The sequence below is a fragment of the Podarcis vaucheri genome (assembly GCF_965113315.1).
Source record: "Podarcis vaucheri genome assembly, chromosome: 1".
Classification (NCBI taxonomy): Eukaryota; Metazoa; Chordata; class Lepidosauria; order Squamata; family Lacertidae; genus Podarcis; species Podarcis vaucheri.
In genome coordinates, this window is record NC_138759.1 from 8917534 (window position 1) to 8933750 (window position 16217).

The 16217-nt window shown below is 43.8% G+C and overlaps 2 protein-coding genes across 5 annotated transcripts in view; both read right to left on the minus strand.

The window, feature by feature from the left end:
- CCDC175 (coiled-coil domain containing 175) overlaps nt 1-9958 on the minus strand; it is a 36513-nt gene extending 26555 nt beyond the window's left edge. Inside the window, exons 1-6 of one of the 2 annotated variants that reach the window (XM_082217588.1) lie at nt 9816-9958; nt 5429-5514; nt 4760-4871; nt 3128-3263; nt 1813-2041; nt 1401-1523 (exon numbers count right to left, since the gene is read on the minus strand). In XM_082217588.1, coding sequence (XP_082073714.1) covers nt 1401-1523; nt 1813-2041; nt 3128-3263; nt 4760-4871; nt 5429-5514; nt 9816-9894 — 765 coding nt within the window. In that variant the 5' untranslated portion in view covers nt 9895-9958. Of the gene's footprint in view, nt 1-1400; nt 1524-1812; nt 2042-3127; nt 3264-4759; nt 4872-5428; nt 5515-6957; nt 7111-9815 lie in introns of those variants that run through there. The other variant, XM_082217589.1, reaches the window with a different exon arrangement.
- A 4828-nt stretch (nt 9959-14786) lies between these two features.
- The window catches only part of RTN1 (reticulon 1), a 127902-nt gene continuing 126471 nt past the window's right edge, over nt 14787-16217 (minus strand). For all 3 annotated transcript variants that reach the window (XM_082217549.1, XM_082217548.1, XM_082217551.1), the window contains one exon: nt 14787-15904. In XM_082217549.1, coding sequence (XP_082073675.1) covers nt 15862-15904 — 43 coding nt within the window. In that variant the 3' untranslated portion in view covers nt 14787-15861. The remainder of the gene's footprint in view (nt 15905-16217) is intronic.

Below are 16217 nucleotides of genomic sequence, written 5' to 3' on the forward strand. Positions count from 1 at the left end.
TAAATGGGCTCCCTTCCCAGGTTGACATGCCCCACCTGCCCCTCACTTCCCTCTACAGCACATGTGGAAACCGCCTTCTTGACCGCTGGACCCACTATTGGTCTCGTCCGCTCAATCTGCAGGAGCCTGTCTTCACATGCAGGGAAGTCCCTAATTCAATGAAGGTTTGAGACCCATTGACTACCCTCACCTGGTTTAGCCGGCCAGTCAAAGCCATTTCCTGAGGTGTGGTCACTGTTGAATGCTGACAGCTTCTAGGAGCCATAGGTAAGAGCTGAGTGCAGGGTGGGGACCAAAGGTGGGCAAACTACTCCTCTCCTAACATCCACCTTCTCACAGCTCGATTCCACAACTTTCGAGTACATTGTGTTCAAGCACAGATTGGAAGGCCACCTGAGATCCTGGCCACTGCACAAAGCCTTTAAAGCTCAGAGCTCTCCCTACCCATCCCTTTGCAGCACTGTGATCCACCATCTATAGTCCTGCTTGCCGCAGCAAGTGAAGCAGATTCTGAACAACAGGGAGGGATCGAGCAGGAAAACCTGTGGCTGCTCTGTCTATCACCTTAAGATAAGATCTGAAGGGCTATGTCCAAAACGTTGGCGATCCAATGCCAAAGCCCACAATGATATTAGGAGCTCGGTTCCCAATTTACTCCACCCCCATCGTTCTACCCGGACACTGAGGTCCAGCACCGAAGGCCTTCTGGCAGTTCCCTCACTGCGAGAAGCCAAGTTACAGGGAACCAGGCAGAGGGCCTTCTCGGTAGTGGCGCCTTCCCTGTGGAACACCCTCCCACCAGATGTCAAAGAGAACAACAACTACCAGGCTTTTAGAAGACATCTGAAGGCAGCCCTGTTTCGGGAAGCTTTTAATGTTTGATGTATTATAGTATTTTAATATTCATTTGGAAGCCGCCCAGAGTGGCTGGGGAAGCCCAGCCAGATGGGCGGGGTATAAATAATAAATTATTATTATTATATTACTAGGATGCTAATCCACCAGGCAGTGCTCCTGTGTGCAACCCCAATTCATTCTAAAATCAAGCGCTCACTGGATCATTTCTGCCTGTCCCCCATTCTGTCAAGTACCGTATTTTTTGCTATATAAGACTCACTTGTTCCCTCCTAAAAAGTAAGGGGAAATGTGTGTGCGTCTTATGGAGCAAATGCAGGCTGCGCAGCTATCCCAGGAGCCAGAACAGTAAGAGGGATCGCTGTGCAGCGATCCCTCTTGCTGTTCTGGCTTCTGAGATTGAGAATTTTTTTTTTCTTGTTTTCCTCTTCCAAAAACTGGGTGCGTCTTATGGTCTGGTGCATCTTATAGAGCGAAAAATACAGTGATTAGATTATGCTTCGTTTACCAAATAGCTCATTACCCAAATACATCATTTCTTTTACCTTCTGAAGCTCAGCAATTTCCCTCTGCATATCTCTCCATACATTATACAATTCTACATATTCTTCCTTCTTCTGTGCGCCTTCAATCTTCTTGGCCGCAAGCCTACTTTTGATTTCTTCAATCTACAGTCAGAACAACTTTAATATAAGCAGAGCAAGGGGGAGATGGATCTTTCGTATTCTAAATAAAAGCAGACCAGCTTGCTGTTGATTTGTTAACACTCAGGGGAATTATCCTTAAATTGTAAGGTGCTTTTCACAAACTGCCCAGGCATCGCCTGTTTAAGGTAACCCAGGTACCTGTTTGATTCAGTGGACAGCTGTGCCAATACTGGACCAGACAGCCCAATGGTCTGATACCGTCCGAGCAAGGCAGCGCCTCTTTATGGAACTGCAATTCCAGAAAACATACCTGTGCATATAGCCACTCTTTCTTTGTTTTAAACTCAGAGGCCTCTTGAGCCATTATTTGCTTCAGCTCTTGGATGGCACTTTCTTGCCTGCCAATTTCTTCCTCCTCATATTTTTTCATATTGTGAAGCTCATTTATCTCAATGTTGACCTTATGTTTCGCTTCCATCGTCTCGTTCAACAATTCAACAGCTTCTTCGTGCTCAGCCCACAACTCCATTTCCTCCTCGCTGTCAAAAGAATGGCATGGGATGTGTTGAGACAGCAAGTTTGCTTCATGGTGACAGAGAACAGCAGAAACGTACCATCACTTGCCATCACCTTATTGCAACTTTATCTTATGCTATGCAACCAAGAAAAGGGCAAGAGAGTCTTATTGATTGATTGATTGATTGATTGATTGATTGAGGATAGGGCAGGGCTACAAAGAGCTGTATCCAATGCAGTATACATGCAAGGATGCTTAAGCAAAGAGAATGTGCTACTTCTTCTTTCCCACTGCAGCCCCCTAAGATGCCTCTCCTGAGGGTTAGGAACATCCAGAAAGACAGGTATCCCAGGGGATACATGATGGATCTCTGCACAAGCAGCTGCCACCTGATTCCCCTCACTTCACCCCTCCCAGTGAAACCTCACCCCAGGCTTTTCCTGGGGGGCCCTTGACCCCCACGAGTGGCTTTGCAAAGGACACAAGGTGTTGCAGTGGGAAGAGGGAATTGTGTGAGCATCATTGGACACAAGCCAATGGGCTGTAGGCAATGCAGCAATAGAGTGAATGTTCCGTTCACACATTTTTTTAAAAAAATTAATTTCTATACTACCCTTCATCTGAGGATCACAGGATGGTTTGCAATATAAAAACATAAAAGCAAAGTAACAACCAAAACAATACCCCACTGCAAGGATTCTCCTTGAACAATGGAACGTTCTCACCCACCCACACCCAGCATTCGCCCTAAAACTGTTCTAGAGGTTTTCCCAACCCTCTGGAGAAGATTTGGGAACAGCACAAGGTACATGAAGGGGGGGAGAGAGGGGGAAATCCGATTTCTCTAGTGCTAATCCTTGCACAAAAACAACTATTTAGTTGCATACCGCCCAATGTGTGTAAATAAGAGAGTAGCAGTTTTAGGTTAAACATTAAGATAGAGCTTACTAATAGCAGTTTTGTGATGGAACAACGTTATCTAATCATGTTATAGAATCTCCTTTCTTGAGGGCTTTCAAGACACCTATCGGGGATACTTTCAGCACAGGACAATTTAGGCTGGACAATTTCCCAATGCTATGTTTTTGGTTGAACAAATAATGCCTACCACAGGTGGGCGTTTTGGTCTTTAGAGACAGTCTGCTTTGAATATGCCGATTCTATTGCAGTGGAGATCTCGTTTATGGACGTCTCAGTCTCATTTATCTTGATAAAACGATAGCGATGAGCAGCAGCCACAAGTTCTGGAACAAGAAATGTAAGACAGACTTACAAATACACACACCCATGTACACACACACACACACACACACACACACACACACACATCATTAAAATTCCCTGTGTGGTGCTTCTGTCTGACTTCCTGGCTTTGTGTAGCCGCTCTGACATTCATCCCATGAGAGCAACATCAGGAAGTCTACACACTCCCAAGAGATCAGGTAAGGTAAAGGGACCCCTGACCATTAGGTCCAGTTGTGGCCGACTCTGGGGTTGCGGCGCTCATCTCGCTTTATTGGCTGAGGGAGCCGGCGTACAGCTTCCGGGTCATGTGGCCGGCATGACTAAGCCGCTTCTGGTGAACCAGAGCAGCGCACGGAAACGCAGTTTACCTTCCCGCCAGAGCGGTACCTATTTATCTACTTGCACTTTGACGTGCTTTTGAACTGCTAGGTTGGCGGGAGCAGGGACCGAGCAACGGGAGCTCACCCTGTCGCAGGGATTCGAACCGCCGACCTTCTGATCAGCAAGTCCTAGGCTCTGTGGTTTAACCCACAGGGTAGCTACATTTAAAGAGAGGAAATTGATAGGTACACCTGGGTGAAAGAACCCAGGGTCAGATGCAGATCCTGAATTCGAGGGCACATTCCAGCCAGGCAAAACCACTCAAAATGCAAAGCAGTGCCAGTGCGATAGAGTGGCTTGGAGGGCCAACTCTGGCTCCCAGACTTATTCTCCGTTAACTTGTCTGCTGCCCTCTTAAAGCCAATACAATGGCTTCTCCCTATGTACACAGGCCTACGCATTCCTTTGCCTCTCCAGCATGAGGTTCCTGGGGCACCCCCCCCCCAGGGAGTCATGGTCCACCCCTGCTTTTCAAGGAATCCCACAGGGTTTACAGTCCATGCACAGGGAAAACTTTCACAACTGATAAAGCAACGTACTTTGCATGCTGCCTCTGTGGGCATCCTGCTCTTCTCACAGCGCTAATCCTCCGTAATAATTATGCAACAAATTTCTTAGCGCTTCTTTTTGCCCCCTGAAGCAGTAAGTTTTTAAAACAAGGTGATTCAAAACCTAACAGAAAAAGAACTTTTGCAACAGACCTCCTGCTGATCTAATATTTCATGTAACCTATTTGCATTCACTGATGGCTATATCAGGGATCCAGAAATGTGCAGAGCTTTAATACTAGAACTCATTATATATATTGGTTTTATCATTTTATTTATGCTACTTCAGTCACTTTATCTATGGGAAGGGAGGGGAAGCAGATATATAAGAGAGTGTTTGTACACAGATAATTGCTTTCTTTTTTTCTTTAATGTATTATTATTATTGTCATGTCCCTGCTCCCTTGAGAAAAACAATATCCCATCTTCTGTGGTCCAAGGTTTAAATTCTGCCACTAAATTGAACTACCTAAGTTCAATCAATCATGCTTTAAATGAATGGTTATACACCCTACAAATACATTATATCTGCTGCTACATGCTATTATCCCATGACTCTGGAATACCTTCAAACTCCTTCATTACAAGCTCTGGGAACCCTTTGATTTGGACACGGAGATTGCTGTTTTTGATGGTCTCCTCTTCCCACAGTTCAATAGTATGTTTCCTCTCCTCTTCCTAGAAATGGACACATGGCCAAAAAATGAAATTCAGCATGATATGCCTGCACTAATTTAAGTACCACTCCAGTTTTATTTGAGAGCAGACATACAGAAACCAGGACCGCTAGCTCTGGAAAGCACATTCATCATGGTACCGTCCATAGCTGTCAACGTTTCCCTTTTTTTAAGGGAAATTCCCTTATTCCAAATAGGATTCCTCGCAAGAAAAGGGAAAAGTTGACAGCTATGGTACTGTCCTGTGTGCAATATTATGCCTGCTCTAGAGTAATAGAGGTATCCTGGACACAAGGTGCTCAATGCCCTGGGTGTAGGATGGAACAGAATGTCAGTTTCAAGGTACGGTATATGTATAGCTCTTGAAGATTGAAGATCTACTAGCAAAGACCCTCCCTAGCAGAATGGTCTAGGGAGGCAGCTGACTGCATCCCAAATAACCAGCTGTAAATCCAAGGCAACTCATTTGATCAGGTCGAAGTTTGGTAATCAGAGAAGTGCACAGTTCCCTATTTTTTATGTGTCCCAAAGCTTTGCTTGTTTAAGTTCTGACATTACCAGTTTCTTGATGGATTTAATAGCATCTTCAAAGTGCTGCACAGTTTCCTTGTTGAACACAAGCCCTTCATTCTGAAGCTGTTTTTCTAAATAAAATTTGGGGAAACAATAAAATCTTAAATCTTCGTAATATGCTGCAGCTTTCAGATTTACCGTACTTATTATTATATCCCACCCTTCATCTCTTTCATGATCCCAGAGTGGACAACAAAACATTACTAAATTGAACAATTTGCAAATTTACAGTAAACACGATATAAAATAGCAGCCAGCAATATTATTCAAAGCCTACTTGTCAATATCCAGCAGCAAATGCCAAAACCATCCCCAGCTTTACAACAGCAGCTCCACCCAGCAAAATATCCCCCATCAGTCCCCACTAAAAGTCTAGGAGAATTAAAATGTTTTCAATTGGCTCTTAAAGAGGGCCAAAGATGAAACCAATTGTATTTCAGAACCCTACTGGCCTGGCTTGCATGTCCCACTAATCCAAACTTTGTGATAGTGTGAGTGTGTGTGTGTGTGTGTGTGTGTGTGTTGGCTCCCAGAAAGGAGCTTACAGCTGCTTTACTTCTGCCTTTCCATTTTGCTGGCACGCTGAGCTAAGCTAAGTTTTGGCTGAGTGTCTTGTCCAAGCCTGGGCTCAGCTCTCTCTAAACTAACCCTATCCCTATGACTTTAATCTGTTTTAACAGTTTTCAATTCTGAATTTTATACTGTTGTAACCCCCCTGGGGTACCTGCTGGTGAAGGGCACATAGTACATTTTATTAAATTAAAAATAATAACCACCAGCAGCTGTAATTTCTCCAGGGGTAAGTAATGCCAAAGGGAAGTAAATCTTGATGAACTAAAGGCGTAATGAAAGAAAAAAGCTAATATAATACAAAAAAAGTTAATGTAACATAGTACCAATTACAAATGAACAATATGGATCTCTAGCTGTATCCAAAGCAAAAAAATTAAAATCCAAAGACAAATAGTATAAATAAATCTAATATTCATAAATATGACAAATGTGTCTCATTATATATCACACAGCATGCAAAAATATGAATAGACTATAAACAGTCAAAATCATGTTGACCTTGGTCTTCCTCAGTGGTCTCATGAACTCTGCTTGGTTAAAAAGAAACTACATCTCAACAGATAATAAACCAAATGTTATTTGAGTTAATCACAAAGTAGCATTACCAGTTAGAGCTATAAATGATAGTGTTCATCGGGCCTTTGAGTATACCATATAAATAAATGTCACATTGTTCAATCTAGCTGGCACTCAAGGTTTTTCCAACCAAGGCATGTTTTTTGAAAAAATAATCTGGCTACTGAGCCTTGAAATTGTGCTGCCTTGGACTGTTACCTGGGTCCTCACGTTAATTAAAAATGCTGTTCTAATTTGAAGACAGTGTGGCAATCTAGGATGTAGATTGCAAGATTTATGCATTAGATCAGCTGAAAGGAACAGATTTAGTTTTCTTTTGTCAGCTAAATATTATGTACCAATGAGCGCATCAAAAGGGAACTCACCTGCACTTCAGATTTACAGCTGTCTTGTGATGTTATGTCATCTCCTGCTATACTGACTGCAATAATCTGCTAAAGGTTCAATTCAGCACACTCTTTGATACCTTACATTTCACTGTCAGGGCTGGTGGCCCAGAGGCAAACAGTCAAAAGGAAGAAGGCAGTCAATGAGGAGCTGTAAACCAGAATCAGCGGCTTTAAAGGGCCAGATGAAACTCTTAGTGATTCTACACAACAGCAGTTCCCTTATGGAGAGGGAGCTGCAATACCACCTTCTGGCCATTGGTGGTGATGGCGCTGCAGAGCAGCAGAGATCAGAGACATCGTTCTTTCCGTCTGCAATGCAGTGCAGAGAATAAAGGGCCAAAATTAAATTCACATAATTATGCAGCATACAGCCACATATCATTTCCTTAAATAATTGCAAGCATAGGAGAGATTGAGTCTTACTGGGAAGGAAAAGCACAGGGAGAAGAAGGCTTAAGTCTTCAGTTTCCTTATCCTGCCTTCCCATTAAAAACCGGGCTCTTAATTATTTACGGAAAAACCTCACACTGTGTAATTAAGTGAATATATAGTTTGGCCCTTAGATGCCTGGGCTCCACCATCATACTGCCAGTCCAAGATTTCCACCACCTTAGATCATTCATGTACAAAGTGTTGCAAGCTCTATTTAGCAAGTTCTTTCTATCAGCTTTCCTGAGCCAGCTTCCATTTTTCAGTGGTATCATCCTAACAGCGGTCAACATATTTCCAAGTAGTTCTGAATGACAGAAATCAATTTCGTCTCTCTCGTGAGAAGAAAACACAACAAAAACAACCATAAAGATTCACAGCCTCCAACTTTTGAAATGAGCCTTGCAACATATTCCCAGAAAAGTCCAGTCTGGTGAAATCTCCACTAGCTATAATTAAAAGCTACTACGAATTGTTGGCATCTGTTGCACAGATGCTGCATCATCAACTATTCCATTCCTCCTATAGCAGACCTCTAATCTGGATTTGGTATGCTCCGGACGTGAGATTTGTGTACCCGATTATGTTTTTGTACAGCTGGCATTACTCTTACTTACTTTGGAGCAATAACGGCAGGGTTTAGCGACAAGATTGTGGTACTTCTTTTAATAGCATTATTATTAATAGCATAGTTATATTAATAGCATACTTATTCCGAGGGGAGATAACTATCCCTTAAGGTTTTTAATTATGTTTTTAATACAAATTTGGATTCTCAAAGTTATGAGCGCTTGTTGTTTTAATCTTATTATAACCACCTTGTTAATGTGCACAGGAAAAATCAGGACATATCAAAAATATTCCTTTGCTTGTGATTTTGAATAATTCTGAGGTCAACTGAGCATTTTCTGTCACTTTCCTTATTGCAAAAGGTCCAATTTTGGAAGGAAGTGGGCTTGTTGTAGCAGACCTCCAAACCAACTTTAGCGATGCAGCTTGAATTCACTGCTATGTGTCTGAGGCAAGCTTTACCTACTACGGAAGTAAAAAATGCAGAAGATTTAGGGCAGTTCCAAATGGTTTCTGTTTCGGGGTGGGAGATTCAATCACATTCCAGCAAATTTAGGTTGGGCAATTAAAGCAGATTTGGAGAGCTGGCTCATCAAACCTGCTTCCCCAAAGTGTAAAGGAAAAATGATGCGGGGCAGGGGTGGCAATTTATTTATGGAACTTCGTCTAATCTCCCCACTTGCAAACAAAACAAAACAAAACACGCTCAGTAAAAACACATCAGCTTCATCTAACTTTCCTGCAATGAGCGCTCAATAAGCAGGACATGGGAAAGCGCCCTTGATTTAACTTTCTATATCAAGAGTGCTCTTAAAAACACAACAGCAAGCAGGACTAATAAGGGCGAAAAGGACAACCAAAAAGGGGCTAAGCTTCTGTATTTTCCTTACACCACAAAGCACAGAGGTTGGGTGGCCATCTGTCAAGGATGCTTTCATTGAGATTCAGGCGTTGCAGGGGGGGTCAGACTAGAAGAACTTTCAGGATCCCTTCCAACTTCTACGTTTTATGCGGAAATTCCTCAATCACAGGCTGCCCAAGTCTGGAATTTCCCAGACATAGCTGGGATTCGGCCATCGGAAACCCTCTAGGTGGGAAATTGCAGAATTGTCCGCGAAAATCCGGATGTATGGCAACCCATGTAGATTTCGGCGAATTTTTGTATCTTGATTTTCACTTTTTGAACGCAGCAACCCTATAATGACTGGGTATTTCTTCCTTCCAGTAGCACCTTAAAGACCAACTAAGTTAGTTCTTGGTATGAGCTTTCGTGTGCATTCTGAAGAAGTGTGCATGCACACGAAAGCTCATACCAAGAACGAACTTAGTTGGTCTTTAAGGTGCTACTGGAAGGATTTTTTTTATTTTGACTATGGCAGACCAACACGGCTACCTATCTGTAACTGGGTATTTCTTGGTGTGCATTGGGCTGGACTAGATGACCCTGGGGGGTCCCTGCCAATTCTACACTCCTATTATTCTACTTATGGTTTATGACTAATTCTGCTATGTTTCATCATCATATTTATTTATACCCCGCCCATCTGGCTGGCAAGTCGCCTTGAGCATGGCTCTAACCATAGGAAGGCGGCGTTCAGATTAAATGATGGCGAGATCTAAATTTAATAAAGGTAGATAGATAGATAGATACACAGACAGACAGATAGTGGGCTGGACGCGGGGAAGAATAATGTCTCCCCACTCCAGCTCTGAGAGCAGCACCACAATAAGCCAAAATTGGGGGTTCCCCTCATTCTCCCCCCCCCCAAAAAAAAAACCCCTGATCCCTGTGAAGGAAACTGCTCCCGCGGCGCGGAGGAGGGAAAGCAGCTCACCCACGCTGCCCAAGTGGCCCAGAGCCGTCGCTGCCGCCGTGGACTCGGGCCGGGTGCAGGGCGGAGGCCGGGGATCCATCGCGGCCGAGAGCCGGGCTAGGCCGCGCGGTTGCCACGGCAACGGGGCGAAGGGCGGCCTAGTGCGCGGGGCCGCGATCCTGCGCGCGCCTTCCTGGGAGCAAGAACCATGGAGCCCGGTGGGGTTTGCCTCCGAGGAGGCGTGCAGGGAGCCGCGCTGTTTGCAGGAGCCGGGCGGCAGCAACACCGCAGACGCTTCAAATGCGCTGCCCGTGCTTTCAGAACAACGAAGAGAACCGCTCTCCCTATTTTTTGTTTGTTTGTGGCTTTCATTGATTTTTTAAAAGGGGGGTCCTTTTAAAATTAATAATAATAATAGTAATAATAATAATTTATTTATACCCCGCCCATCTGTCTGGTTTCCCCAGCCACTCTGGGCGGCTCCCAACAGATTGCTAAAAACATGCTAAAACATTAAGCATTAAAAACTTCCCTAAACAGCATGTGCATTGCATGTGCAATAATGCGCCTACCTTCCCTTCCCTGTTTAATGATCACGTCTAACTAATCATTACATCCCAAGTACAATGAATTGATCATTATTAGCGCCCCCCTTTCAGTTCACATGACGACTGACGTAGAAGGGGAAAGAAAATTTCAATTATTTGTTTGTTTCATAAAATGTATACACCGCCAGATTGTAAAAAGGAGAAAAAAAGAGAAAGAAAAACAACCACCCTCAAAGCGGTTTGCTTAAAAGCAATATGAAAAGGTCCTGAAACTATGCGTGGCGTTTTACTTGTGCAGGGCAAAACTATTTGATAAAAAAAAACCACTTGTGGTTTATCCTATCTTTCTCAGCTTTTTAAATATATTTTTTGTTAAAGATTTTCTTGAATTACAAAAATACAGTGTAACAACGCAGCATAAGCTGGTGCATGGGGTTCTGTGTGTACAAATGCGAAAATATGTAGCATCCGAGCTCCTCGCCTCTTGAATTATGCTCAAGAACCATGAAAAATGAAAATTGAAATACAACTTTCCATGATGTATTTCCACCTCGGAGCTGCTCCAGACTCGAGTTTCACTGCAGGTATATATATTCTGCAGCATCTACTTGACGGTGGAGTTATCCTGCTTTTTGAATTGTTCTGCAGTGCTCTCCCAAGGCTACCACATTATTGCTGTCTGGAGGGACTATAGCACAACAAAGGTGGGGAAACCTCCCCCACCCCCCAAAAAAGATCAATTGTGGCTTGAAAAGCTACAGGATTCAGAAAAGAAGTTACAGGATATTCACTGAAACAGCAAGACCACTCTAAAACTTCTACAGGTGGAAATAGTATTGAAATTGCAGATGGCTACCCTAAAATGTCATGTGCACAAATCACCATGAACAGACAATATAAAGAATGGAGAAGTCAGTAGCGGGACATTTCTGGTTTATTATAACCATAACAGTTCAAGAGAAGTCACTATGAGTTATTCGTGTGCCGTGCAAATCCAGCTTCATAAATTGCCTTATAGATTTACAGTACAACCCAGCAAGTCAAATGCTGGATCAGCCATCAGCTTTACTCTTCTCTTTATATGTACTAGGTGGGATATCTGCCTTTTCATTTTTTTAAAGCAGCATGTATACAGTTACTGTATACTCCCATCCTCCTTCCCCATCACAAAACACCTTTCAAAAAAAGTTTCAGAATTGTTTCACAGACTGGAAGAGATATTGTATGTATTGGTGGCATCATTAGCTAGGTAAAGGTACCCCTGCCCGTTCGGGCCAGTCTTGCCAGACTCTAGGGTTGTGCGCTCATCTCACTCTAGAGGTCGGGAGCCAGCGCAGTCCGCAGACACTTCCGGGTCACGTGGCCAGCATGACAAGCTGCATCTGGCAAGCCAGCGCAGCACACGGAACGCCGTTTACCTTCCCGCTGGTAAGCGGTCCCTATTTATCTACTTGCACCCAAAGGTGCTTTCGAACTGCTAGGTTGGCAGGCGCTGGGACCGAACGACGGGAGCGCACCCCACCGCGGGGATTCGAACCGCCGACCATGCGATTGGCAAGTCCTAGGCGCTGAGATTTTACCCACAGCGCCACCTGTGTCCCTTTGGCATCATTAGCTAGTTGCTAATAAACACTGCCCACAAACACCTCCCCATCCCCTGCTTCTTGATGTAAATTAGCCATCTGGAAAACTTGCATCATGTGTTTTGTAGAGCTCATCCTGGGGCAGAATAGAAACATGTTTGCATGTGACGCCTCAATTGCGTTCATATCCACAACAAAGATACAAAGCACACAGCTTCCCTCGAATTCTGAAGACTGTAATATGTTAAGGGTGCCGGGAATTGTAAGCATTTTCAAACCACCATTGTCCCTGTCCTAAAAAAAAAAAAAAAAAAAAAAAAAAAAAAAAAAATCTTATATGTATCTTCAGCATTGAACACATCTGGAGTTGGAGAAACTAGGCAGCCAAGCAAGTGCAGAGTGATCTGCAGTGAGGCATACAGAGAATATACATTTCCCTATTCTTAGCGGGCCAAAATAATCTGTCTCTTTGCTTCCAGGAGTTCAAGATACCCAAATTGCTCCCTGCTTGACTGTGTTGGCTGGTTCCCATTGGGACTGGCAAGGCAGAAGACAGGGAAATCAACAGGAGGTGGAGACAGAGCCATTGAGAGCGGAGACACCTACCAGGTGGTTCCAATTCCCCACCTGCACCATTCTTCCCCCTGTTAAATTCTTCAAGGGAAACCCAGCCAAGGCCACCACATGGATTGTAATTTGAAAGGCAGGAGTACAGAGGCTGGTTGAGGGCAGACTGAGGTTGTTGGAGCAGTGCTCCATTTTTCCTAATGGACCAGCCCCCCGTTACTTGCCACACTTTCCATCAGAGCGAGATCCTTACTACAAACCATTCAGAAACAAACGCTCCTAAATGTGGGGAAAGCTTGAATCTGGGTGAGGTCGTTATTCGGTATTGGGGGGAATGCATTCAGAGGAGGAAGTTGGTAGATATTCAGTCTCCTGGTAGAGCTCTAGGGATAAGTCAGACCATGTTTGGCATTGGATCTGATACAGGGGAGGACCCATATAAATCCTCCATTGTGAGAAGAGCCTTAACAAGTGTAAGACTTCCCTCAGAATCTCCTGGTTCCTTCTGCTCCATTTCCAGTCTTCCCTGTACTTAAATGAACCATAAGTTGCCACTTCATTGCAGCCAAAAAACCTCCAGAACTATTTGGCTATATTAAGCCATGCAGAATGTACAATGTTTCCAGGCAATTTAAAGGTAGTGACTGCAGGTACGATCCTGGAGTCCAAGATCGTTTTGAAACAGGCTGTCTTGGGGATTGGAAGCAAAAGCATAGTGAGTTCCTAGGGCTCTGGGAGCCTGCACTGATTCTGCCTTGAGTACTCTCACAGACTGCCTTTGTACATAACACTAAACCATGGTTTAGTGCCACAAAAGTGAGCAAGCCCTCAGTTTCTGCATTGCCTTCTCCTTGTGCGCAGGACTTCAGCTGAGTTTAGTTTGATTTTAACTAATCTTGGCACAATGTTATGTATTAGTCAGCTGTAACAGTGGTCAGTTGTTAAACAAGTCAACTGCAAACCATGGTTTATCTAACTACTGCTTGTTTTAAACCAGGATCCCTGGTTCTACTTCATGCTGAGATTATTTGAAAAGCAGAATTAAACTTGGTAGATGTCTGTGTCTTGACCACATAGGAGGGGGAGAAATGGAGCACATGAGGCAGAGGCTTCGCTCAAGCTCACAGAGGCTCATCTGTGGAGCACTAAACCATAGTTTAACAATTCATGCAAACCAGGCCACTATTTATGGTAGCTGTTGGCACTATTTATAGTTTCCCTACCACTGCTTCCTATGGGTATCTCCCGCTTGGACTACTGCAATGCGCTCTACGTGGGGCTACCTTTGAAGGTGACTCGGAAATTACAACTAATCCAGAATGCGGCAGCAAGACTGGTGACTGGGGGCGGCTGCCGAGACCACATAACACTGGTCTTGAAAGACCTACATTGGCTCCCAGTACGTTTCCGAGCACAATTCAAAGTGTTGGTGCTGACCTTGAAAGCCGTAAACGGCCTCGGCCCAGTTTACCTGAGGGAGAGTCTCCACCCCCATCGTTCTGCCCGGACGCTGAGGTCCAGCGCTGAGGGCCTTCTGGTGGTTCCCTCATTGCAAGAAGCAAAGTTACAGGGAACCAGGCAGAGGGCCTTTTCGGTGGTGGCGCCCGCCCTGTGGAACGCCCTCCCATCAGATGTCAAAGCGATAAACAACTACCTGACATTCAGAAGACATCTTCAGGCAGCCCTGTTCAGGGAAGTTTTTAATGTGTGATATTTTAGTGTATTTTTGGTTTCTATGGAAGCTGCCATGAGTGGCTGGGGAAACCCAGCCAGATGGGCGGGGTACAAATAATAAATTGTTGTTGTTGTTGTACAACAGAAAGCTGATTTTTCTGAAAGATATTATCCAGTTCCAGTGCTGCCAAGATGAACTTGCAGCCTGCTGAGGCTATTGAAGAGCCATTTCTCAGAGAGAACCTAAGCAGTGTCAGCAGCAGTGATGTGAAATGGAAGGCAATGCTGCAGAGTCATATTATTATTATGAGTACCTTTTGCTACATACGCAGTATAAAACTGTACGCAGTATGAAACAGGATGATAGCTGTGATTAAAATGGCAAAGAGGACCTCTTTTTTTTTAACATTTAGTAACATTTATTTCTGCATTCGGTATCAAGTACATAAGTGCAAATATTCAGAGTCCATAATTAAGTCCTACAGAGAACGTCATACAAATCTGTGATACATGTTACAAGCCGGAAGTCTTCAATTCCCATACATGTTGATCAGCCTGTTGATCCCTTAAGAACAAAAAAAAAAAATATTACTGGGTGGGTTGGTTTTGCTTGATTCTTCTTCTTTTTTTTTCCTTTTAGAGAGTTATACAAAACGGCTTATACCATATCATTACCGGTTTCTCTTTCGTTTTTCGTTACTTGTGCTGGAAAAAACACAACAACACTTAAGGACGTCTGTCTACGATTCTAGATAAGTTAGTAAAGATAAACTCAACCAGCAAACCCAGTGGACATAGAAGCAAAACCGCATCAGTGCACTAAGCAGGAAAGCCCTAGCGACATGTAACATTAAAAGTTATCGAAGCAATGCCAATAGAAGGAGGAGGAGGAGGAAGAAGAAGTAGTAAGAGAAGCACTAAGAAATAAAAAATAGAAAGTTCAATAGTATTTTTTAGGCTCTCACCATCATGCACTTGAGAAGCAACACAAGAACCACACTTAGAACACTTTTTCTCTTTACTATACTTTAGTGCTTGACACACGTGATTGCAAATAGTCTAAGAGAGAACAGAAACAGCAGGAGAGGAGAAAAAAACAGCTGCTTCGTTGTTTCACATCTCTGAGATCATGGTGTTTGAAAGAGAGAGAGAGGGGTGAAGGCAGATGTACCATGTTTAGAAACCTCCGACGGGCACCTCAGCTGCGTTCAGTCCAAATGTCCCTTTCCTTTCCAGGGTCGAGCTCTGGGTGGAAAAGAGTTCTGCAATTCTGAAGCGGGAGTTGGCTGCGGACAGTGCCGACTGGCTGGCTCCCTACGACGTCACCCAGACACTCGTCCCTCCCCATCCCTGGAGTACTTCTGCACTTAAAAAAACAACAAAAAACCCCAAAGTGCCTGAAAATTCAAGTGAAGTTCTCGTTTTTATTTCTAAAAAGAAAAAGCTGGACAGCCAACCTGAAGCCACAGGGCTGGGGGAGGAGAGACAGCCAGCCAGCTGAACCAATGTTCAATTCACTTGCTGAGGGACATTCTGTATGCAATCTTTCTATTTTATGTCTGCCTTCACCCAGAGAGAGAGAGAAAGAGAGAGAGACGAACAATAAATTATAAGTAAAAAGTAAGAACAGAGCTGTTTTCATCCCAGACTCCCTCATCATTCACGCCTGTAGGTGAGGAATTCTTGCTGCTGTTTCTACTCAGTCTTCCTCTTTGCGCCTGGGATTTTTGCTTGGATCCTAGAGATGAAAAGGGGAGATTAAAAAGAGAGAATTAAACACTGATTCAGGCAAGCCGCTCCACAGCGTGTTTCATTTTCTCTGCTAGGCGGCGCTCATATGGTACAGCTCCTTTCACTTAGACACATTTTCAGCTAGGCTGCGCTCACTGCATGAAAAAGAGGCAGTCTCTTTTTGTATCTTCTTTTCTATTTAACCTAATTTGTACACCGATTAATTGCTAGAACCTCTCAGTGGTTTGCGTAAAACGTCAAAGGTGCTTTAAAATGATTAATAAAAGTCAGAAGTTAAAAAGAAGTTGACTGAAAATATT